The sequence below is a fragment of the Leptonychotes weddellii genome, chromosome X, assembly GCF_054177405.1.
Source record: "Leptonychotes weddellii isolate Sample4059 chromosome X, ASM5417740v2, whole genome shotgun sequence".
Taxonomy (NCBI): domain Eukaryota; kingdom Metazoa; phylum Chordata; class Mammalia; order Carnivora; family Phocidae; genus Leptonychotes; species Leptonychotes weddellii.
The window spans coordinates 26,471,159-26,495,141 of NC_138385.1; the positions used below are offsets into that span (position 1 = coordinate 26,471,159).

The following is a 23,983-nucleotide window of genomic DNA, read 5'->3' on the forward strand; positions in this document are numbered from 1 at the left end:
AGAAAAAAACAAAGTGATGTAAACTGGGCTCTGTATCTGTAATTATATCATTTCTTTTTTTTTTTTAAATTATCTCATTTCCTAAACTCTTCATTCTTATTCCATAATTCTGCAGATGGAACCTCCACTTCTTTTAGTTGGAACTAAATCCAAAGCCAGGACATTTTAGGGGACAACCTTGCCAGACGTGTAGCTCCACGACATTTCCTTGGCATCCAGGACACTGGATTTCCAGAAAAGGCACCCGGCCATCACTAGCTCAGGCCTCTGGAATTTTCCATCCTTGGCTAAAGAAAAGGTTAAAAAAAATAAACATGGCTCTGTCCCCTGGAGAACACTGTGTGGCCAAACGCTGGGGAGAGGGGGAAGGAAGAGGTGAGAAAAAGAGGAGAAAGGGAGAGTGGGAGCGTGTCCACCACAGGATGAAGCTCCCCAGAGCATGGCGGAAGGGAGCAGCAAAGCGCCGGCTATGGGAAGCCTCTGGCGCTGGGGCTGGACCAGGGAGCCAGATACACAGATTTTCCCAGAAGGTGGCAGTGCAGAGAGGTGAAAGCCACCAACAGCCACACTTGAGGAAAATCACGGGGAGGGGAGAACAGTTAGACGGTAGTAGAAGGTGGGAAGGGGAAGAAAGCAACGTGGTAGGGAGAGGACAGAGTCGAGTAAGAGGAAGCCAGTCTCAGAGAAAATCTCAAGGGCTCAGAGGGACAGCCACTGCTACATTCCCATCTAGGAGGGTCTGCTGCCTTGAGAACCGTGGGTCTGGAAGGGGGGGGGGGGGTCTTTCACTCTTCTTCCACCTGAGGACAGAGGAAGTAAGGGCAGGCTGACCCAGCTCACCAGGCCCTCCACCCTTGGCTCCCAAAAGAAATCTGGCCTCTACATGTTTCCAGCGGTCCCAAGTCTCTGACTCCCATCGACCTCGGAGACTTGCACCCCAGTATCCTTTACATTCCTTCACTAACTCATGGGGGTTCCGGAATGATGCCAGTTCACAGTGTACAACGCCTCCATCCCCTGAATCAATGTCTACTCACCCCTGTGGGCCCTGAGAAAACTGTTCCATTTACCTGGTACAATTTCTGAAGGGTTTGAGTCCTTCCTGTCTGAATCTAAAAATAGACTGCTACCCTCATTCAGGATTGTTAATATTTTAATCTCTGGTCTCCTGGCCTGTTATAATGAAAAACAAAAACAAAAACCAAAACCTCCCTTCAGTCTGAACTTTCTTATATCCTTTAGTTTCCTCAGATTAAGTCCTTGTCTTGCCTTCCCCCATCCTCTCCACCTTGCTCTAAGTAGATTTAATCCTTTAACAAGAAATCAGTGGAAATAGATTCTCTGCTTCAGTTCAAGCAACCATTCTAAAAGCATTTCCCATGAGATTTTGGCACGCACTGAAGGAAAGTATCTATCTTTTCTCTCAGCTAAGGCAGTTACCTTCCACAGCTCAGCACACACACCCCCCCCAGCTCCCTCTCCAACAACACACTCGGTTTCTAGTTCCTTCTGGTATACACCACAGTCCCACACGTTCCAGAGTTCTAAAGCATCAACTCTGTCACGAAGCTCATTGATCGAAAGCACACTACCCATAAGCCATGAAGTTCAGATGAGGGCCAGTAAAAAAGGAAAAACCCCTGAAACAGAAAGCAGTAAATCAGGAAAATAATATGAAATAAAACAGAATAAAATAAAATAAGCCAGGCTGAAGGGAAAGAGCCTACCATTTGGAGAAAACACCAATTTCTACAGAAGACTTAAACAGGACTCCGGTTAACAATTCTTCCATCTTTTATAGATTAGTATAGATTGGTAGTACATGAATACATTAGAAACCATTTTTAAGCTAATTCCACTGAGAACATCTGAATGTTTTCAGTGAGATCGCTGATAAGGAGAATTGGAACTGTTTTCCTAAAGAGGGGGAAAGAAAGGAAAAATGTAGCTGGAGAAAGTGAAGATAGTTAATGCAGCTTTTGTCCCTGTAGATTTTGTAAACAAAATCTGGGGGGTGGGGGGGGTCACACACACACACACACCTCACTACTCTTTTCTTTAGCTGGGGGTGGAAAATTCCATAGGCCTAAGCTGGCTAAGTGCCTGCTAAGTGTCTGGCCAGCTTGTATCCTGAAACACCTCAAGTCTGAGAGCAGTACCCACTTACAAGAACTCCAGACTGAGGGAGTTTTGTGTGGGAAAAAATTTTTTAATTATGAAGAATTGAAGAAAACATCCAAATTGAAATTGCAGACTGCAGACCTGTATGGCTTTCTTTCAGCCAAAAATCTCAAAAGGGATTGTGCTTCCTCATTTGAATTCTGTGAAGACTTCCACACCTGGCTAGCAGTTTACCAGTCCGTTGGATCCCTGGTCCTCCTCCACCATGTCAAGTAGCCACGTGGCGAACCCAACCCCGGGATCCCACCATTCCTCAACCTCCAGCAATGCCTGTGTGGTAGGAAGAATGGTTTCCACAGAGGTCCGACATCTTAACCCCTGGAACCCGTGTCTATGTTACTTCACGTGGCAAAGGGGACTCTTGCAGATGTGATTAAGGATTTTGAGTTGGGGAAATTATCTGGGCTTATCCAGGCAGGACCAGTGTAATCATAAGGGCGCTTCTAAGGGAAGGAGGGAGGCGGGAGAGTGAAATCAGAGAAGGGGGTGTGATGACAGGAGCAGTGTCAAGAGTGACATGATGTAAAAAAGACTTGACCAGCCATTGTTGGCTGGAAGATGCAGGAAGGGGCCGTGAGCCAAAGAATGCAGGCAGCCTCCAGGAGCTGGAAAAGGCAAGGTGATGGATTCTCCCCTAGAGCCTCTGGAGGAAGTGGGGCCTTCTGACTGACATCTTGGCGTTAGCCTAGTGAAACCCATTTTGGACTTCTGACCTCCAGACGGTGAGAATAAATTAATGTTTTGAGATACTAAATTTGTGGCAACTTGTCAGAGCAGCCATAGGAAATGAGTAAGGCCATGTGTCTAGGCCAACCCTCAGCAGGGCCACTGGCTGGGCCTCCTCATCCTGGGCACTCTGCCTCTCCCGAATTCTCTAAGCAGACGCTCACCCCTTCAGCCCACTAATCCCACCATGCTGAGCTCAAGCTGGGGTGTTTTTGTTTTTAAAGATTTTATTTATTTATTCGAGAGAGAGCACAAGCAGGGGGAGGGGCAGAGGGAGAAGCAGACTCCCCGCTGAGCAGGGAGCCCAACGCAGGGCTCGATCCCAGGACCTTGGGATCACAACCTTAGCTGAAGGTAGATGCTTAACCAACTGAGCCACCCAGGCGCCCCAAGCTCAAGCTGCTTTATGGTCCCAGTGAGGGTGGGGCAGCCCTCCTCAGGACGAGCAAGAAGACCAGAACTCACTTCTAGAGGAACTGGGCAACTGGCTGGAAAGCCAAGGCAGGGGGGTTAGATACAGGGGATGGGGCAAGACAAGGACACCATGACTGGGATGGTGACATAAGGGGACCAGGAAGAAGATAGAACCTGGTGACCGGAAATGAATTTTTTTTTTTTTAAAGATTTTATTTATTTATTTGAGAGAGAGAATGAGAGACAGAGAGCACGAGAGGGAGGAGGGTCAGAGGGAGAAGCAGACTCCCCGCTGAGCAGGGAGCCCGATGCGGGACTCGATCCTGGGACTCCAGGATCATGACCTGAGCCGAAGGCAGTCGCTTAACCGACTGAGCCACCCAGGCACCCCCGGAAATGAATTTTAAATACAGGGAAGACCCAGCAACCTATAGGACTTTGAGGCCCAGGACCTGAGCTTTGGATTCAGAGTCCTCTGATGTCACCTCAGGCGTAGGCTGGTCTCTGAGCCTGGGACGGTGCTGAGCCAGCAGTGAACATCAGAGTAGCACCAGAGACGGGGGTGGAGGGGGAGAAGGAAGGAAGGAGGAAGGAAGGGAGGCAGGGAGAGAAAGCCGGGCTTCCATTGCAGAACTGAAGTCAGGAGCCTTACAGAATTCTCTTCTGGCTCTCCTGGTGAGCATTCTGCCTGAATGCTCATTTGCGATGGGCGGACAGAAGCAAAACTCCTCCACAGACAGTCATGGCGGCCCCCGGTAGTGGAGAAGCACCTCTCCCCTGGGGTCAGGTTAGCCACAAGAACCTTCTTTGCTCCACAAGCCACAGAGCACGATGGAGACCCTCTGCTGGGCCCAGGGAGCGCCCCTGGCCCCGAGGGGCTTTTAAATAATGCTGTTGTTCCATTCGTGCAACAGTTGACTCAGTGGCCTCCTGGACTGAAGTTATTCCTTGGTGGGGAGTTAGGCACCTCACAGGTGGTATTCCCTCCTTCGGGTCTCCAGGAAACCATTTGCTGCGGTGAAGCACGAGGCCCTTGTTAAGCTAGGAAAATAAACTGGTGATGCCCACACGACTCTCTACGCACACCGTGAGTACCGACACTGGGTCCTGCAAGGCGCAAAGAGGGAAGCTGGCTGTTCCTCAAGTGCGAAAACTAAGCTACTAATATCAAAGGCCTGGAGAGACATACAGATGTTATTTTTGGGCAGCACTAACCCGCCCCACCCCCAAAATCATAAAACAGTTCCGTGAATATGATCCCAGGTACCTCTGCAGAGCCAGTGTTCTGGAGACTTCTTTTTTTCCATATAGTTATTCAAATAGCAAAGAAAGGAAGAACTGCCAATTGCAAACAGTTCTCAAAATCTTTAGGCTTACTTTGGCAAGGAAAAATCTATATGGATCCTGCCCACATTTCTCAATAACAACCCCACCCATCTTTTTTTTTTTTTTGGTTTTGTCCTCACCTCTTATTTTCCCACTTCAGAGACCTAAGCTTTCCCAAGGAGGAGGAGGAGATCATCACCAAAACCACACAAAAAGAGCTTCCTCCATCTGATTTATTGGGGACTCTAGGCCAGAAGCTAGGGCTTCTTTACCTGATTACACCAAAGGAGACAAGATGCCTGGAGTTCATTACCTGTTCTGTGATTTTTTTTAAAGATGGACGGCCTACAGCCTGCGTCTCTCTTTCCCCATTTCCCCACAACAGGGGTGGGAACAACGTGGTGAGTGTTCAATGGTGACCTGTGACAACATGCCAGGTCATAGGTCTAACAACATTTTTAACCCTTCGTAAGCCTGGGGCTATAAACATACAAGGTCTCATCGTCTAAAAACCATTTCCAACAAATGCATTCCCCAGCCTCCTGACACACTTCACTGCAACACTTCACATAAAGATGTTCTGTCTCGGAGGCTTGGAAGAACACTTGACTTCTTAGTTAACTCTCACCAGGTAAAATAGTTCAGTCGTGAAGGAAAGCGACATGATGGGAAAACTACTTCTCAAGCATCAGAATAGCCTCGAACCATTTCTCAGTGGCTTGAAACACATACGATCCAACCGAAGCTGTCAGGAACTGCAAAAACACAACTTCCTGGGAACGAGAAACTCAACGGGCTACAAAAATAAGGTGGAGAACAACTGCAGGAAATCGTTAATAGCAAATTTAGGCCTGATTGTGCGAGGTCACGCGCGGACAATTGATAAACCACATGTCGCTGGAACCAGCTGCCATATTTTCCATCGTATCGACTGTGCTGGAAACCTGTACGCACTATTCCTAATAGAACTTATCCTGCTACCATAAAACCAGAAGAGCTGAATATAACGCACACTCATTGCTTAGGAGACATCTAGGCTTTAAGAGTTTTCCAATAAAATGCATATTTCCAAAACAGATCTTTAAAAAGGCACTTGAATTTGAATTTCAGTATTCACTTTTTTTTTTTTTTTTTAAGGTGAAGACTAATGAGTGAAAGGGATGGCAATAAAGTTTTGAGAGGGAAAGGAAAGAGCTCTGGAGTTCTACTTTTCCATACAGAGCTCAGTTCTCCTCTAACCCCTCCTTTTGCATCAACCACTCCGAACAGACTGTTGTAAAAGGTCAGTGCTTTTGCCAAAGGCCTCGCACACAAGCTCCCGAGACCAGAGGGCCTTCTCATCAGACTAGTTTGAAGGCAAGAATTGCCAAAGATCCAGAGCCCTAGCTTACACCTGCCGGTTTTTTCTTCCAGGAAGGGTATGAGTCTTGGCTGCGCCACGTAGCTCACCTTGGGGGGGCATGATTTGGAGCGAGGAACTAAAAAAGCCAGGGGGGCGTGCTTCCCTTCTGCCAGTTTACTTTTGTCTGGTGACCTGTGACACATACCCAAAAGACTTCTTGCCCACCAGAAAGCATGGGAATATTCATGAGAGCCAACAGCACTTGGCAGAGCCACGTGCCAAGGCCCGTGGTAAGTGCCTCGCAAGCCACGACTCCTTTAAGCCTCTCAACAAGCCCACAGGAGGGGTTATCAAGACACAAGAAGGTTAAATAACTGACCCAAGGTCACCCAGTAAGTAGCCGAGCTGAACTCTGAACCTGGGCAGTGTCCTTCCAGATCCCACTCGTCATCACGCTGCTCTCCCAAGCCCTAGCTTCCAGGCTAGGGAGCTCAAGGAGACTTGCCCCAGTTACTGCCCTGAGCCTCCGGGGGGGGGGGGGGCCTGCAAGAATCAAAAAGGCATCTCTAGGTGGCTATAAAGCAACAGGCCAATGTTACCCATGAGCCCCCCTCCCCCCCTCCGCACTCCTGACAGAAGCTAAAGGAAACCAAGAGATCTAAATCCCAAAGAGATGTGGATCATAAAATTACTGCTGGATTTATAGAAAAGAAGAAACAGCTCTAGCTCCTTCTCCCTCCCGTGGTTTCTGGCCTTCCTTTCCGTGTTAAAAACAAAACAACAACAACAACAAAATACTAAGAATTCTTCAACATGCCTTACTAATGATTCTGTATCTCAGAAGAAAGTAACACCCAGGTAGGTAAATGACTCCTTGGAACTGAATTCCCACAAACAAGCAAGGGGTGGGGGGGTTCCTCTGAGGTGGAGTACTAAGGATTTGGGAAGATAGCAAGCCCTTCCTCCAGTCCATGGAGGTCAAGTCATGGAATGCCAAGGTGAGTTAACACATGTAACACTACAGACGAATCTGAGTGTTAAGACATTACCACTTACTTTCCCCGATCCCATAAAAAAAAAAAGGTCTCTATAGTCAAATAAATGTGGGAAATGCCATAGAACAGTGTTCATTAGCAAAGGCCTGATTAACACTGTTGGCACCTATAAAGGACCGAACTCTTGAAAAACGTTAAGGATCACAAAAAAAGAAGGTGGGGGAGGGGGAGGGAAGGCAGAGATGATGTCACTAACTGAACGCAGAAGGCAGAATCGCTAGCCTTCTGCCAACTTCGGTCTTCTCCATTTGGGTTATTTGCATACATCTAATCTCCCTTCCGGACCTGTGAGTCCCTTCAGGGCAGGAAACATCCTATGCAACCCCCTTCTCCGCAGCTCAAACCCTGGGAGGGGGAGCTGCCCAGGGGGTGACCTAACTTCCCATCTCTGTTCTAACTGGAAGTCTGGGGCTGGCCTCCAGATCAGTCCTCTACGCCCTGCCTCCCACTTCCCTAATCACCCCCAAAGGTGCAAACCTCTTTAATCAGCTAATCTCTCCTACAATCTCATCTCAGCCCTCCCCCCACCCTTCCTCCCCTTCCTGATCGCATTTGGAACACTTCTCTGTCCTCAAGAACCATAGTCTTGGGGCGCCTGGCTGGCTCAGTTGGTAGAGCATGTGACTCTTGATGTCAGGGTTATCAGTTCAAGCCCCACGTTGGGCTTAGAGTTTACTTAAAACTAATTAAAAAAAAAAAAAAAAAAAGGAACCCTAGCCTCTTGCCAGAACACAACACTACATGCTCAGCCATTCCCTAGAATGTTCTCTCCACATTAAGCCTGACTTAGCTGAAACCCGGTTTTGTCCTGACAACCCTCTCGGGATGAGGCTGCTCATTTTCTTTTCCTTTCCCCTATCACCAAACACGCTTTGCCTCCGATTCACCCAGGCTCAGAAACCTCAGCGCCATCTTGACTCCACCTCCTCTCCTCTTTCCCTCCCACTTCTTCCTTCCCCCTTCTCCTCCCCCTTCAAGAATCCCCAAATGCTCCTGATTCTATCACTGAAACACTTCTTACATCCTCCCCCTTATCTCTATTCTCACTGCCTCAGGTAAGCCTTTCTTATCTCTCTGCGGAACTATGTGACTATATTTTAACTAGTGACCTGGCCTCCAGTCACCCAACACCTTGTCCATCCTACATACTGCTGCCAATGTCTTTTCCGCTGAGTACCCACTGCATTCCAGGCACTGTGTGAGGCACTGGGCATAGAGATGAATGCACAGCCCCAGACTTCTTGGCCAATATCTAGAAAGGGCAAGAAACACTGCCCCCTCCCCCATCTGTAATAGACCCTTCTAGAATACCTTTGTTTCACCAGCTCTCTCTTTTTTTTTTAAACCTGTATGAATCGCTTATACATCAGACACTTTCCATACACTACCTTCTTTAATCTTCCTAAGAACCACACAAGGTAGGTGCCATTTATTCTCATTTCACAGATGAGTAAAATAAGATCTGGTTACTTGCCTCGGTTCACAAGGCAAGCAGGTGACCGAGGCCAGATTCAAGCCCAGGTCTGACTCTTGAGACTGGGCTCTTGCCTCCCACATTTTAAGTAGGACACTGAAATTTTGGAAAAGAGCCCAAACAGGATGACCATGATGGTGAAGAATTTTGAAACCAAGTCATGTGAGAAATAGAGGAAAGAAATGAAGTCTCTTCGGCTTTTGTGAAAAATGGCATGGTGTTGGGGCGCCTGGGGGGCTCAGTCGGTTAAACGTCCGACTCTTGATCTCGGCTCAGGTCCTGATTTCAGAGTCGTGGGATCGAGCCCCTGTCGGGCTCGTGCTGGGTGTGAAACCTGCTTGAGATGCTCTCTCTCCCTCTCCCTCTGCCCCTCTCAAAAAAATGACATGGTGGATATCTCCAAATATTTGAAGGGTTGTCATGTGAAAGAGGAAGCAAACATATTCTGTGTGACTCCAAACAGCAGAGCCAGGCCTGGCGGTGGCAGAACTTAAGGGAGTCGATTTCAGCTCAAGAGCCTTTCTAGTATACCCCGCCCAACAGGCAAGGCGTGTTGAAGGCGAAGCTAAGTCTTCACTTGTCAGGGGTATATGCAGGGGGCATGCCTGCCTGGAGCGGGCCAGTGGTCTAGATCAGCATTTCTGGGCACATCAGAATCACCTCGGGTAGTTTTTAAAAAATACGGATGCCTGGCCCCACCCCAGACTTATCGAAACAGTCTTGGGGTTGAGACCGTTATTGCAAGAATTACAAACCAGGAAATAACGTCTGTAAGAAGATTCACTCAAATCCCCCAAAGAAGAAATACAAATGGCTAAATCAACATATGAAAAACTGTTCAAGAGTAACCGAAGAAATGCAAATTAGAACAGTGCTGTATCATCTACCTACCTCCTATCAGATTGCAGAGATTAAAAAATATTAATAACCAACGTTGGCATGGGAGAGGGGAAATGAACATGTGCCCATTCTGATAAAACAGTAAATGCCAACAACTTTCTGCAGAGCAATTTGACAGTGTGTTCCAGAGGACATTTTTTTTCCTTTTAATTAATTTATTTTTAAATTCCAGTATAATTAACATACAGCGTTATATTAGTTTCAGATGTACAATACAGTGATTCAACAATTCTATACATGACTCAGTGCTCATCACAATAAGTATCCTCTGGATCCCTTCACTGATTTCACCCATCCCCCCACCTGCCACCCCTCTGGTAACCAACCACCAGTTTGTTCTCAGAGGGTTTTTTTTTTTTTTAAGATTTTATTTATTTATTTGACAGAGAGAGAGAGAGCATAAGCAGGGGGAGCGGCAGGCAGAGGGAGAGGGAGAAACAGACTCCCTGCTGAGCAGGGAGCCGGATGCAGGGCTCGATCCCAGGACCCTGGGATCATAACCTGAGCCGAAGGCAGACACTTAATGACTGAGCCACCCAGGCGTCCCATCAGAGGGCTTTTTCATACGAAAAATGTGTCTAATGTTGCAGCAAGCAATTCCATTGCTGGAAATTTCCCCTGAAGGGACAATCTAGCAAGTTGGAAAACGCCTGCTCAAAGATGGTCATCCATTAATGTTTATGCCAGTGCTGTCCAAAAGAACTTTCTGCAATGATGGAAATGTTCTATGTCTGCGCTGTCCTACATGGCAGCCGCAAAACCACGTGTATTTGAGCAGTGGCAAGTGCAAAGGAGCCAATTTTTTAAGTTAATGTAAATGTAAATGGCCACAGGTGTCTTAGCAGCTCGTACAACTCACGTCTCTAACACCACAAAACTAGAAACTACCAAACTATCACACAATAAAGTATGATTCCCTACCGTACACTCATAGTGGAATTTCTGGCCATCATTAAACACGATTATGTAGATTTATATTGACTGAAGTGAAGAAACAAATGTTCATAGGATATTAATAAGCAAAAAAATTATTTTAAAGTTTGTATGGTATTTTTTCATCTGCTATCATAGATATATACACACAGAGATCAAAGGGTCTTGACCTATACACATTAGGATTTTATAGTAATGAGATGATTATTCTCATCTGGTTTTCTACCTTTTCTACAACAAACATGCATTTACTATGTAACAAAGCAATAAACGTTTTAAAAAGGAGGCTTAACGAGCATTAGACTAGGAAAAAGATTGAACCTTGAGATTTGTTGCACATGTTTGTCTTGGAAGACAAATTCTGCTATTTGGTGCTTCGAAGAGGGTTCACAGCAAAGTCCGCCCTGGGCTTTTGGACAAATCCTCCAGGGGTGGCTTGCCCTGGGGCCCCCTAACCCGGAGCAGCCCACGGAAGCAGGGAGCCTACTTCTTATTTAGGTCCCAACCAAGGGCGTAACTGTCCTGAAGCTCATTCAGCCAGAGCCTAGCTAGGTCTGAGAACCGGAAACGCATGGTCAAGAAGCCCATTCCAACCAGCTTTATTTCACTGTGTTAAGTTGTTTGCTCCTATGTTATGGTACTTTCCGCAGAATCCCCTGGGAAGAGGGAGCAGGAGAGCGGATTCGTTTCCAGGCCTTCCCTACATGCGAACCTAACACACATTCCAAGCAAAGGTAGCTGTGTGCGCGGTGGGTTGGGGGTTTCAACAGCTGTGGTCACTCTTCAGCCATTCCCGGCTTCTGGAGAGTGTTTCTCTACTAGGGTTATTAGATGACATCCAGCCGGTGCCAGCCAAGGAAATATCCTGCCTCAAGGGGCTAAAGCCCGGAACATCTAGCAACTCTTTCCAGATCCTTCCGCGCACAAGGAATGGAGGTGAGTTCGGCAGCAGCAGGCAAAGAGTATTTAAAACACCTACCAGGCGACTTTCCCAGGTTGACACAATGACTCCCCTTAAGGGCAGCTAAAACACGACAGGTTTACCAAATGACTTTGTGTCCCCCCCCCACACCCCCACCCCCGGCACAAATAGCTATAGTCTGAATTGTGACAAAAACACCGTTAAAACTCTGCATTTTAAATGTGTGTATATGTAAACACTTCTCTCTTAATCACATACACTCTCAGGTTATAATATTCCTCCTCAAGCCCCTCCTGGGAAATCTCAGCCAATGGTTAATTCTATAATTATCCCTTTCCCTCGGTTAAAACTGACCTTCATATAAATGCCAAACTTCATGGAAAATGCAGCAACCGGTCTCTCTCCCAGCCTGCTTCATTATTTAGTGACGAGAGTCGTGGAAGTACTACTAATTGAATGAAAGTGTGAATACACGCACACATGCTTTACACAGCCCAGGCCCTCAGAGTTCTTCAAACACTGAGCAAAACTGAACGATGGTAGCAACATGCCAACAAGGGTATAACTGTAAAAATAATAATAAAATAAAAAATTTAAAAATCCAGAAAACAGGGGCGCCTGGGTGGCTCAGTCGTTAAGCGTCTCTGCCTTTGGCTCAGGTCATGATCCCAGGGTCCTGGGATCGAGCCCCACATCGGGCTCCCTGCTCGGCGGGGAGCCTGCTTCTCCCTCTCCCGCTCCCCCTGCTTGTGTTCCCTCTCTCGCTGTGTCTCTCTCTGTCAAATAAATAAATAAAATCTTAAAAAAAATAAAATAAAATAAAAATCCAAAAAACAAAACAAGACAAAACCCCCATCTAAACAGGAAATACTGTGTATCTGCTGGATATTTATTCAGTCTGGAGGGTTTTCCAAGTTCTAGCAAGCGACACAGCGGAGGAAAGCGTGATCTGCTGTGGGAACGGCTCCCTCGTGACATCCTACAAATACAGGCATAACTTCTTTTATCCCACTCCACTTCATCGTGCTTCGCCGATAATTGCATGTTTTGCAAAGTGAAGATTTGTTGCAAACTGCATCGAGCAAGTCTATCGGCACCATCTTTCCAAAAACACCTGCTCACTTCCTATCTGTGTCATTTTGGTTACTCCTTGCAGTAGTTCCAACCTTTTCATGGTTATTGCATTTGCTACGGTGATCTGTGATCAGTGATTATGACTCACTGAACGCTCAGATGATGGTTCGCATTTTTTTAGCACTGAAGTATTTTTTAATTAAGGCATCTACGTTGTTTTTGAGACTCAACAGACGACAGTACAGTGTAAACGTAACTTTTCTATGCACTGGGAAAGCAAAAATTTCATTTGACTCGCTTTATTGTGATAGTCACTCACCGCAGTGGTCTGGAACCGACCCCACAGACCTCTGAGGTATTCTTGTGTGTGACTCCTAATGCGAGTGTCATGGGTTTATAGCAGCAAGTGTAAATCCTCCTTCAGCTGTCCCTAATAAACACTTTGGGGCTTAAATCAGAAAAGAATCAGAAGTTATGGTGGCAGCTGCAACAGGGTCCACTTGCGTTCCAGCCACCCAGGGCTTTACTAACTACTGACTGGTTCTTTGTGTCAGAAAAGCAGGAGCCAAGAAAGAGCCAGTTAGGAGAATCCACTCCATTTAAGGCTGTTTCCTTATTTCTTCATTGACTGAACTGCTTAGAAACAGCATTCGCCAAGGTGCAAATGATCTGGGTGTCCTATTGACAAACACATACAAAGACCCAGCCCGGGCTGGAACTAATAAAAACAAATGAAGAAAATGGCACCCACATTCATGTTTAACTACAGGGCACCTAACATTGTGTCTGGAATGTGGCAGAAAGGCTCAATAGATATTCACTGGTTTGGATTCCTACAATCTGTCCCCCGCGCCCCCCCCAACTCCCCAAATCTCAATGTGGATCACGTACCAGAGCAGTACATAAATATCATTCCGGTGCCTTGCCTCGTAAACATCTGTGCACTCAGTCCCAAGTAAACCAGGCTGGTGCAGCTCCCAGAAAAATCTGCTCCCACTAACAGTTTTTCCAGCTTTGCCACAGAGCCAATGGTCAGGAAGGGGCAGCTGCACCTGTGCCCACACAAAATCCTTTTAAAAACCTAAAAGCCTGGGGCGCCTGGCTGGCTCAGTCTGTCAGGCGCCCAACTCTTGGTTTCGGCTCAGGTCCGTGATTTCAGGGTCATGGGATCGAGGCCCGCGCCGCGCTCGCTCATGGAGCCGCGCTCAGTGGGGAAAATCTGCTGGAGATTCTCTCTCTCTCTCCTCCCTCTGCCCCTCCCTGCCATTCTCTCTCGGTCTCTCTAAAATAAATAGATAAATCTTAAAACAAACAAAAAAACCTAAAAGCCTGGGCAAGAATGCTAATATTAACGTTTTGCTGCTGAGGGTGGCAGGTCGAACGCTGGTCAAATCCCAGCGGAGGTTTGCCGAGGCCCATTTCTTCTCTTGAGACCATCTGTCCACATCATAGGCTCCCTTCGTACCATGCAGTGGAGGGCCAGCCACCCCTGCTCAAGCGAGGTTTTTTTCTTCCCAAATTTAGGAAAGCGTTTCCTGAGGTAGGCAGACTGAATCACTTGTTAGCAATCACCCAAGATGAGAGCCCCGGTATAAATGCCCTGCACAGCTTGCCTTCCTCTCTAAACTGGCTGTGATGACAGTCGAGGTTCCAATCTGACCCTAACAGGACCTCATTCTAAAATCAGTGAGACACACAATAAGCCAAGTCCTTTAAAACAACATTAAGGGTCTGGTTTTAGATCTGCTCAACAGCAGGATTAAACTTTCAAGGGTCCAGCCACGATAGAGAGATTTCTTTAAAGTCACTTGGCTTTGCACAGTTGTAGCTATTAGGGATCAGATCTTTATCTCAAAGGTACACATTTTACGTTTGATCCTCCTCCAGAACTCCCACTAATGTCAACTTTCTCTGCTGTTGGGATCAAGCCCCTGGCCTCCCTTTAATGTTGGCTTTATCGCAGATTCTACAAGATGAACAGAAAAATTACAAGGAAAAGCTGTGAAGTTCCCTTCCGATGATAAGTTGTTGGAACAAAAAGAGCCCACACTTAAATGGTGAAATTTAAACACAGCAGACGAGACGGCCGTAAGGTAGAGGGAGAGGAGACAACAAGGACGAACAACAAAACCCCAAAGTAACAAAACAAACACTAATTAACCAGTCTGATGGCTTATTTAGGGTTTGCTCTCTAGTCCAGGAAATTGGCAACGAGTGTCTTGAAAACAGAAGGGGCGAGTGCCCGTTAGCACCCGTCCGCTTTCCTCCTGAGCCAGACAATCCGGAGGAGGCTGAGGGTGCGATGGAGGGCTCCCAGGGGGGTCAACGCGCTTTCAAATCCCCACCCCCCAGCCCTGCCGCCTAGGAGGCACCCCCGGCCGTGAGCGGTGGGGCTCTACCGCCCCCTCCCCGGTCCTCCATCCCTGGACTGGCACACACCATCATCCCCCAAACACGGCCCCATCTCCTCGCCTCTGGAGCGCTCCTGGGTCCCCGGGGACACCCTCGCCCTGTGGCGGCCGACCGCGCGCGCACTCGCCCCGGAACCCCGTTGTTTGCAATTCCCTCCCTCCGCGGCCACAGCAGCAGCACCCCTTCGCCACCCATCACCACCCTCTCCCCAGTAGCGGGAGGAAGTCGCTCTGCTTCCTCTGTTCTCACCGCCCGCCCGAGCTTGGGAGCCCGGGGCTTTTTGGGTGGGGTTCTTTTTTTGTGTACACGATGTGTGTGTGTGTCTGTGTGTGTGTGTGTGCGCGCGCGCGCGCGAGTGTGTGTGTGTGTGTGTGTGCAAAAACGCTCATCGCATCCTTCCGCCGCGGCTGCCTCAGGTGCCCGCAGGAGGGAATCGGGCTCTCGTCGCGCCCCGGTCCCCGGCTCTTTGTGCGGGCTCCAGGGCAGCGCGAGGTCCGCTCCCCAGCTCACGCTCGCCGCCCCCCCGCCCCGGGGCCCGGGTCCGAGCGCCCGCCTCCCGCGCAGCCGGCCGAGCCCCTGAACGCCCGTCGGCGTCCCGCCGGGCGCAAGCCTCCGCCGCCGCCGGGCGGCCGCCGCGCTGTCAGCGGGCGCCTGGGACTCGGACCCCGGCAGGCGGCGGCTGGTGCGCAAACTTACTGAAGCGGAGAAAGAGAGCGCGGGGCGCAGCGGGCGGCCGCCGCCGGCGCCGTTCCAGTCCCCGGCCCCGGCCCCGCGCGCGGAAAGCCACCCCGTCGCTCCCGCCCGGAGCGCGTCCCCCGGGGCGCCCGGTGCCCCGGCCACTCACCAGCACCACGGAGCCCCGCACGGCCTCCGACACGCTCTGCCGGAGCTCGGCCGCCGTGCCGGGCTTGCTGAGCCGCTTGGTGAATTTGCGCACTTCGGCCATGGCAGCGGCGGGCAGGTCGCGGCGGGCGCACTCACTGCCCCGGGCCGGGGCGGCCACGGCCGCGGCTGCTCCCTCTGTTTACCCGCCGGCCGACCGGCCACATCGCAGCTCGGCGGCGGCGCTGCTCCCGCGGCTCCTCCCTCCCCGCCGCGGCTCCTCCCTCCTTCCCTCCTTCCCTCCGCTGCTCGCCCGCGAGCTCCGCGTCCTGCCCCACAGCGCGGCCGCTCCCTCCCCTGGAGAGCCCCCGGCTCGGCTCGCGACGGGCCCCAGGAGGAGGGTGTGTCCGGCGAGGAAGGGTGTGTGCCGGGGGAGGGAGGACGGCAGGGGGGGCGAGGGTCACGAGGGAAGAGGGGGGAAGTGGCAAGCGCTCGGGCTCCGCCCGCAGCTGATGTTGCTGGTGCAGCCGCATCCGGGAGGGGAGATCAGGCTGCTTCGAGGAGATCGGGCTGCTTCATTTTTCGTGTGTGTGTGTGTGTGTGTGTGTGTGTGTGTGTATGGGGGTGGCGTAACGAAATATCTCCAAGTGTGGGGCGTGTTCTACCCCAGTGCCCCTTTCCCGCCCCAGCGGCTGCAGTGCCTGCAGGCGAGCCGGGGGACTCCCGCGTCGCCCCACCCCGCCAGCCCCCAGGGCCGAGGAGGAGGCGAGGGACTGGAAGGAACGTGGAGCGGCCGCCTATTGTGTGCTCCGCCCGGGAGGGGTCGCGCCGCGGTCGGTGGAGAGCGGGTTTCTGGCCCGAGCGGCTCGCCGGGGTCCTCCCGCGCCTACACCGCTTTCTCACCCAGGGGGTCTTGCGCCCGGGGGGGGGGGGGGCGACCCGGGGAGGGAGCAGGCTTGGGGAGTGGAAACTTGCTGTGGCCGAACCCACTCTCCCAGCCCGCCTCACCCCCAGGAGGGCGGGGGAGAACTGGGTGGCGGGGCCTGAGCCTGTGGCAGGTTGTCTAGTTCTGCGGCGGCTGTGCGCTGGGGCTGGGGTGGGGTTGGGCTCGGGCTCGGGAAGGCCCTGCCGGTCTTCTAGAAGCTTTCACATGTGCCCAGCTATCGCCTCTCCATCTCCTACTCCTCTCCTTATCCTCTTCACCTTCCGAGAAATTATTCTCCAAGAATCAAAGAACATCTTCTAACTAGATGTAAAACAAACATGCTTAAGACAGAAATAAGGATCTTGAAGTACTGGGGACCCAGAAAAAAACTCCCCAAGTGTAAAGTGAGAAGCTCCGCTGACCTTGGCAATTTTCTGTCTGCTTACTTCATTTGTTGAGAGCTTGAAAATGCCTAACAACAATTTCCAGCGAACCGAGCAGCCTTTCTAAGAAGGTTCCTACCACTTTCCCCACTTTGCCTAACTTCAGAGACCAAGCAGTGACACCTACGTAAAGGACTTTGTTAGGAAAACAAGAACGTGGATGATGGTTTCCATGAACCCAGAAAAGGCCAAGTCTCCTAGCAGCAAATCTATTTCAGCAGCCATCCCATTAGTCCCAATAAAGCAGATAGAGGGTCCAAGAGGGCTTGGTCCCTGGCAGTCCTATAAAGGTAGAGGCTCTGTGTCACCAATCTGGGCTTTGCGCAGTGTATGTCTGTAGAATTTGTTCACTGTCAAATGCATGTAGATCAGCACGAATTCACGCCCTACATTCCATGGATGGCTGAGTGGCCCACACTGTTGGTTACCTGCACAGCGCCATAATTCTTTCTCTTTGCTAAGAGACCCAAGGTTTGCTTTGGCTATAGGGCAGAGTCACAGGGCTTGGAGAAGGCAGGCCCCACTCCTGATGAATTAGGGCTGGTTAAAAGAATCATGTTACTCTCACTTTCCTTTACTAGAAGGAATGGACTTGACTCCCATTCAGTTTCCACCAATGGAATATAAAAGCGGTGTGGGAGGAAGTTTCCTGAGAAAGCATTTCCCCCTTGATAAAAAGAGATAGGCAGGGAGACCTCTGTCTCCTTTTCTTTCTGAGAGGGGTGTTGTGATGCATCTGCTCTTGGCAGCCATTTTACAACCATGAGGGAAGGCCAAGATTATCTAAGAGAAGCCAATCCGGAATCTGGATGGCATTGACCTATTGAACCAACCCCAATACCGCCTGCCTCCAATTTCCTTTTTACATGATAAAAGTAAACCCTTTTGGTTTATGCAACTTTTAGTTGAAATTCTGTTACTTTCAGCCAAAAGCGTCCTTACTCCTACAGACTCTGTTGTAGTCACTGAAAGTGCACAGAGTTGGAAAAGACAGGCACTGTTCCCCTTCTGCTGGAGCTTATGTTCTAGGGCAAGCAAAGGGCCATGTTAATTTCAGAACACGATGAATAGCACGCGAGAATTAAGGGGGTGACGTGTGATAGAGAGTAACTGGAGTTGGGAACCTAATTTAGAATAGATGGCCATGGAAGTCCTCTTTGAGGAAGTGAAAACAGCAGTGAGTCTTGAGGGAAAAGAGGCAGCCCCCAGATCAAGAAGTAGAGCACTCCAGAAGGAACGACAGGTACCAGGTCCAGAGAAGGGAGCCCACTTAGTGCATTCAAAGGCAGGGAAAAAAAGGCCAGGGTGGCCGAGACACAGAAGGAAGAGGAGTGATGTGAGAGGCAGCCTGACAAGTAGGCAGTTTCTCCAGGACCTTGTGAGAGGTCAGGAGCATTTGTTAAACTGATGGTTCGCAAACACCATCTGGTCATCTTGCGGGCTCCACACTCATTCCTGAGGCCATAGGTTTCACTTTTTCACTTTAGAGCTTCTGTTTAGTTACATAAACACTGAGCATTGTGCTATGCACCGAGGGAGGATGCAGGATGCATTCAAGAAAAAGAATGGAAGTCTAATAAAGAATGTTTTTATTTTATTTTTTAAAAAGATTTTATTTATTTATTTGACAAAGAGATAGAGAGAGCACAAGTAGGCCGAGCAGCAGTCAGAGGGAGAGGGAGAAGCAGGCTCCCCGCCGAGCAGGGAGCCAATGTGGGGCTCGATCCCAGGACTCCAGGATCATGACCTGAGCCGAAGGCAGATGCTTCACCGACTGAGCCACCCAGGTGCCCCTATTTTATTTTACTTTTTAACACATTATTTTGCTGGTTTATTTTCACTGGACTTGAACATTTTGCTCTGTAGCTCAAGAGCTTCACCTGAGGGAAATATATGAAAGCAGCGGGGTGCCTACAAAATCCTGGGTAACGGTTTTTTGTTGTTGCTGTTGTTTTTTAAATTCAAGTTAGTTAACATATAGTGTAGTATTGGTTTCAGGAGTAGAATTTAGCGATTCATCCCTTACATATAACAGCCAGTGCTCATCCCAACAAGAATGTATTTATGATGCAAGGTAGTATGTAATAAAGACCATGCTTGAGGTTAAGAGGCGGGTGAGATCACATCCGAGTAGGGTCTATGGAAGGCTCCTTGAAGGAGGAGGTGTTTGAGCTGGACCTTGAGGATGAGGACGATCTGGACGTGAATACTCACACAGTAAAGGGAAATTGTAGAGGCAATCCTACAGCTTCAAATAGGGCATTATATTGGGTGATCTCTTTTCCACATTTATTAAATATCTTCAATTTCGGGGCACCTGGGTGGCTCAGTCAGTTAAACGTCGGCCTTCGGCTCAGGTCATGATCCCAGCATCCTCTGGGGGGAGTCTGCTTCTTCCTCTCCCTCTGCCTCTCCTCCCTCTACACACCCCCGCCCCCGGCTTGTGTTCTCTCTCTCTCTCTCTCTCAAATAAATAAATAAAATCCTTTTTAAAATGCCTTTGAACCCTTTGACCTAGAAATTCCGCTTCTATGAATTCATGCCAAGCAAAAACTCTCACAGGTGAACTGAGATGCCTGCATAAAGATGCTCATTGTATCAGTGTTTGTAATAGCAAAGTATTAGAAATAACCGAAATACCCATCCATAAGGACTGTTTTTTCCTCAATCCCTAGACCAGTGCCTGGCACATAGTAGGTGCTCAAAAAATATTTGTTGAGTGAATGAATGGGCGTACGTGATTCATTCATACTAGGGAATTCTCTACAGTTATTAAAAAATAATGAGGTATATATGTATGCACTTACATGGAAAAAGCTCCAAAAGATGTTGGTAAAATGCAAATTGCAGAGGGGGTGCCTGGCTGGCTCAGTTGGTAGAGCATGTGACTCTTGATCTCAGGGTCTTGAATTTGAGCCCCATGTTGGGTGTAGAGAGTACTTAAGAAAAAAAAGTTGCAGAACAATTCTTTTTGTGAAAAAAATAATATATGTGAAGGGGCATCTGGCTGACTCAGTCAGTAGAGCATGCGACTCTTGATCTCAGGGCTGTGAGTTCTAACCCCATGTTGGGTGTAGAGATTACTTAAAAATAAAATCTTTAAAAAAATACATATGCATGTGTATCTATGTCCCTATACATGAGCCAACAGTGGGGGCCTCACGGGTAGAAAGTGGGAGTGAGGAGCAAGGGGCAAGGGGACTCCCGCATTTTATCATTTAAATGCTGCAGACTCTCAAATTTGTATTCCTGGCTGCAACCACCCGACTCATGTATCCAATTCATCATCCCAGCTTGGATGTCTCAGTGGTATCTCAAATTGAGCATGCCCAAGCCTAACTCCTATTCTTCCTCCACAAATCTACTCCTTCTATGATTTCTCCTATCTCAGTATATGACAGTTCTTTACTAGTTGTTTAGGCCACAAACCTTAGCGTTGTCTCTTATATTTCATACACACCCTGAATCTAACCCAATAGCAAATCCTGTTGACTCTGGCTTCAAAGTACATCCAAGATCCAACCACTTGTCCCCACCTCTACCAATACCACCCTAGTCCCAGCTGCCAGCATCTCTTGCCTACATTATTTTAACAGGCTCTCAATGGGCCCCTCTGTAATCCCCCAATGCCCTCCTAGAGTCTATTTGTAACATACCAGTCAGTGATTCTAATCAACCCCTCTACCCGGTTTGTACTTAGAGTGGCCTACAAGATCCAATGTATAGTTATTTCTTGCCCTGCGACAAATTACCCCGAAATGGAGCAGCTTACAACAACATACATGTATTATCCCACAGGGGATCGTGAGTCAGAGTGTCGCTTAGCTGGGTCCTCTGGGTGAGGGCCTGTCACTAGCTTGCGATCAATGTGTGGGTCCAGGATCTCTCACAGGCTGTAGTCGGGGTTTCCGTTGAGGCCTCACTCATCTCAGGGTTGGGGTGGGTCAGGATCTGCCACCAGGCTTGGATCCTCACAGGTTGCTGGACTGAGGACCTGAGTTCTTTACAACATGGGCTTCTCCATAGGGCAGCTGGTTTCATTAAAGTGAGCACACCAGACGGTGACACACTACCAGCAAGTGGAAGCCAGGGTCTTCTTTTTTAAAGATTGATTTATTTATTTGAGAGAGAGGGCACACGAGCAGGGGGGAGGGAGAGGGAGAGGGAGAGAATCTCAAGCAGACTTCCCACGGAGTGTGGAGCCCCATGACCTGAGCCGAAATCAAGAGTCGAACCCTTGGGGCACCTGGGTGGCTCAGTCTGTTAAGTGTCCGACTTGATTTCCACTCAGGTCTTGATCTTGGGGTCGTGGGATCAAGCCCTGCGTCGGGCTCTGCACTCCACCAGGAGTCTTCTTGAGATTGTTTCTCTCCCTCTTCCTCTGCCCCCCAAACCCTGCTCTCTCTCATAAAGAAATAAAATCTTAAACACACACACACACACACACACACACAGAAAGTGCCAAGACCATTCAATGGGGAAAAAAATGGTCTCTTCACCAAATGGTCCTGGGACAACCAGATCTCCATATGCAAAAGAATGAAATAGGTCCCCTACTGCCTCCATATAAAAAAATTAACTCAAAATAAATCAGTGATCTAATTATAAGAGCTAAAACTCTAAGACTTCTAGAAGAAAACATAGGAGTATTTCTTTATGACTTGGGATTGGCAATGGATTCTTAGATTTGATACCAAAAGCATGAGTCCCAAAAGAAAAAAATAGATAAATCAGACTTGATCAAAATTAAAAACTTTTGAGGCATCTGGGTGGCTCAGTCAGTTAAGCATCTGCCTTCAGCTAGGGTCATGATCCTGGGGTCCTGGAATTGAGCCCCGTGTCCGGCTGCCTGTTCAGCGAGGAGTCTGCTTCTCCCTCTGCCTCTGCCCCTCCCCACTGCTTGTGCTCTCTCTCACTCACTCTCTCTCTTAAATAAAATAAAATCTTTTTTTTCTTTAATATTTTATTTATTTATTTGACAGAGAGAGACACAGCGAGAGAGGGAACACAAGCAGGGGGAGTGGGAGAGGGAGAAGCAGGCTTCCTGCGGAGCAGGGAGCCCGATGCGGGGCTCGATCCCAGGACCCTGGGCTCATGACCTGAGCTGAAGGCAGACGCTTAACAGACTGAGCCACCCGGGCACCCCGAGCATGTGTTTCTTGATCTCAGGGTCATGAATCTGAGCCTCACGTTGGGTGTAGAGTTTAAAAAAAAAATACATAGAATCACCGTATGATCAAGCAATTCCAATCCTAGGTATATATCCAAGGGAAATAAAAGAATATGTCCACATAGATACTTGTATATGAATGTTTAGAGCACCATTATTTGTAATAGCCAAAAGATGGAAACAACCCAAATGTCCATCAATAGATGAACAGATAAAAAATTACAGTATAGCCATATAATGAAATATTTTCAGTCATAAAAAGGAATGAATTACTGATACATCTAACACCTTAGATGAGCATTGAAAACACTGTGCTAAATGAAAGAAGCCAGACACAAAACATCAAATAGTGTATGGTTCTTTTTTTTTAAAAGATTTTATTTGTTTATTTGAGAGAGAGAGAGAGAAAGCATGAGCAGGGAGGAGGGGCAGAGGGAGAGGGAGAAGCAGACTCCCCGATGAGCAGGGAGCCTGATGCGGGGCTCGATCCCAGGATCCTGGGATCATGACCTGAGACGAGGCAGACACTTAACCAACTGAGCCCCTGTATGACTCTTTTTATATGAAATACCCAGAAAAGGCAAATCCATAGAGACAGAAAGCAGTGGTTGCCAGGGGTGGTGGAGGGGGAAATGGGGAGTAATTACTTAACGGGTATGAGGTGTTCTTCTGGGATGATGAAAAAGTTTTGCAACTAGAGAGAGGTGGTGATGAATGTACTAAATTGTACATTTTAAATGATTAACTGTAGAATATTACTCAACCTTAAAAAAAGAAGGAAATCCTGTCACATGCTATAATATGGATGAACCTTGATACATTATGCTGAGTGAAATAAGTTAGTCACAAAAAAACAAGTACTGGGACGCCTGGGTGGCTCAGTCGGTTAAGCGTCTGCCTTCGGCTCAGGTCATGATCCCGGGGTCTTGGAATCGAGCCCTGCATCAGGTTCCTTGCTCAGCGGGGAGTCTGCTTCTCCCTCTCCCTCTGTCTGCTGCTTCCTCTGCTTGTGCTCTCTCTGTCAAATAAATAAAATCTTTAAAAAAAAAACAAGTCATGTATGACTCCACTTATTTGAGACATCTAGAGTGCTCAAAATTATGGGAACAAAAAGTAGAAAGGTGGTTGTCAGGGGCTGCAGAGTGAGGAGGAAGAAGAAATGGAGAGTTGTTCAATGGGTATAGAGTTTCGATTTTCCTAGATAAAGAAGTTTCTAGAAATCTGTTTCACAACAATGAGAATATAGTTAACACTACTAAACGGTATACTTAAAAATGGTTAAGAGGGTAAATTTTATATTATGTGGTTTATATCACAATTGTTTTTTTTTTTTTTTAAGTAGGCTCCATACCCAACATGGGGCTTGAACTCGATGACCCTGAGGTCCAGAGTCACTTGCTCTATCGACTGAGCCAGCCAGGCCCCCCCCCAGAATTAATTTTTTAATTTAAAAAATGGTTAACTGTATGTTATATGGATTTCTGCTAAATAAAAAAATAGCACACAAAAAAAGAAGGTGGGGTGGTAAATGAAACAAGATTAGCAAAAAGCCACTAACTGTTGAAGCTGGGTGATGGGTACGTGAGGATTCACTATACTGTTCTTTCTGCTTTTGTGGATGTTGTATATAACATTTTCCATGATTAAAAATAGAGAAATTGAGGGGCACCTGGGTGGCTCAGTCAGTTAAGCATCCAACTCTTGATTTTGGCTCAGGTCATGATCTCAGGGTCATGAGATTGAGCCCCACGTGGGGCTCCGCACTAAGTGCGGAGTCTGCTTGGGATTCTTTCTCTCCCTCTTCCTCTGCCCCTCCTCCCATGCACACACACGCTCTCTTTCTCTCAAATAAATAAAATCTTAA

The 23,983-nt window shown here is 48.3% G+C and overlaps 1 protein-coding gene across 1 annotated transcript in view; it reads right to left on the minus strand.

Moving 5' to 3' along the window:
• Positions 1-15,886, minus strand: part of DOCK11 (dedicator of cytokinesis 11) — a 187,270-nt gene extending 171,384 nt beyond the window's left edge. Inside the window, 1 exon segment of the mRNA XM_081808354.1 lies at positions 15,604-15,886. Within this exon segment, the coding sequence (XP_081664480.1) occupies positions 15,604-15,705 (102 nt within the window). The 5' untranslated portion in view covers positions 15,706-15,886.
• Between the last annotated feature and the right edge of the window lie 8,097 nt (positions 15,887-23,983).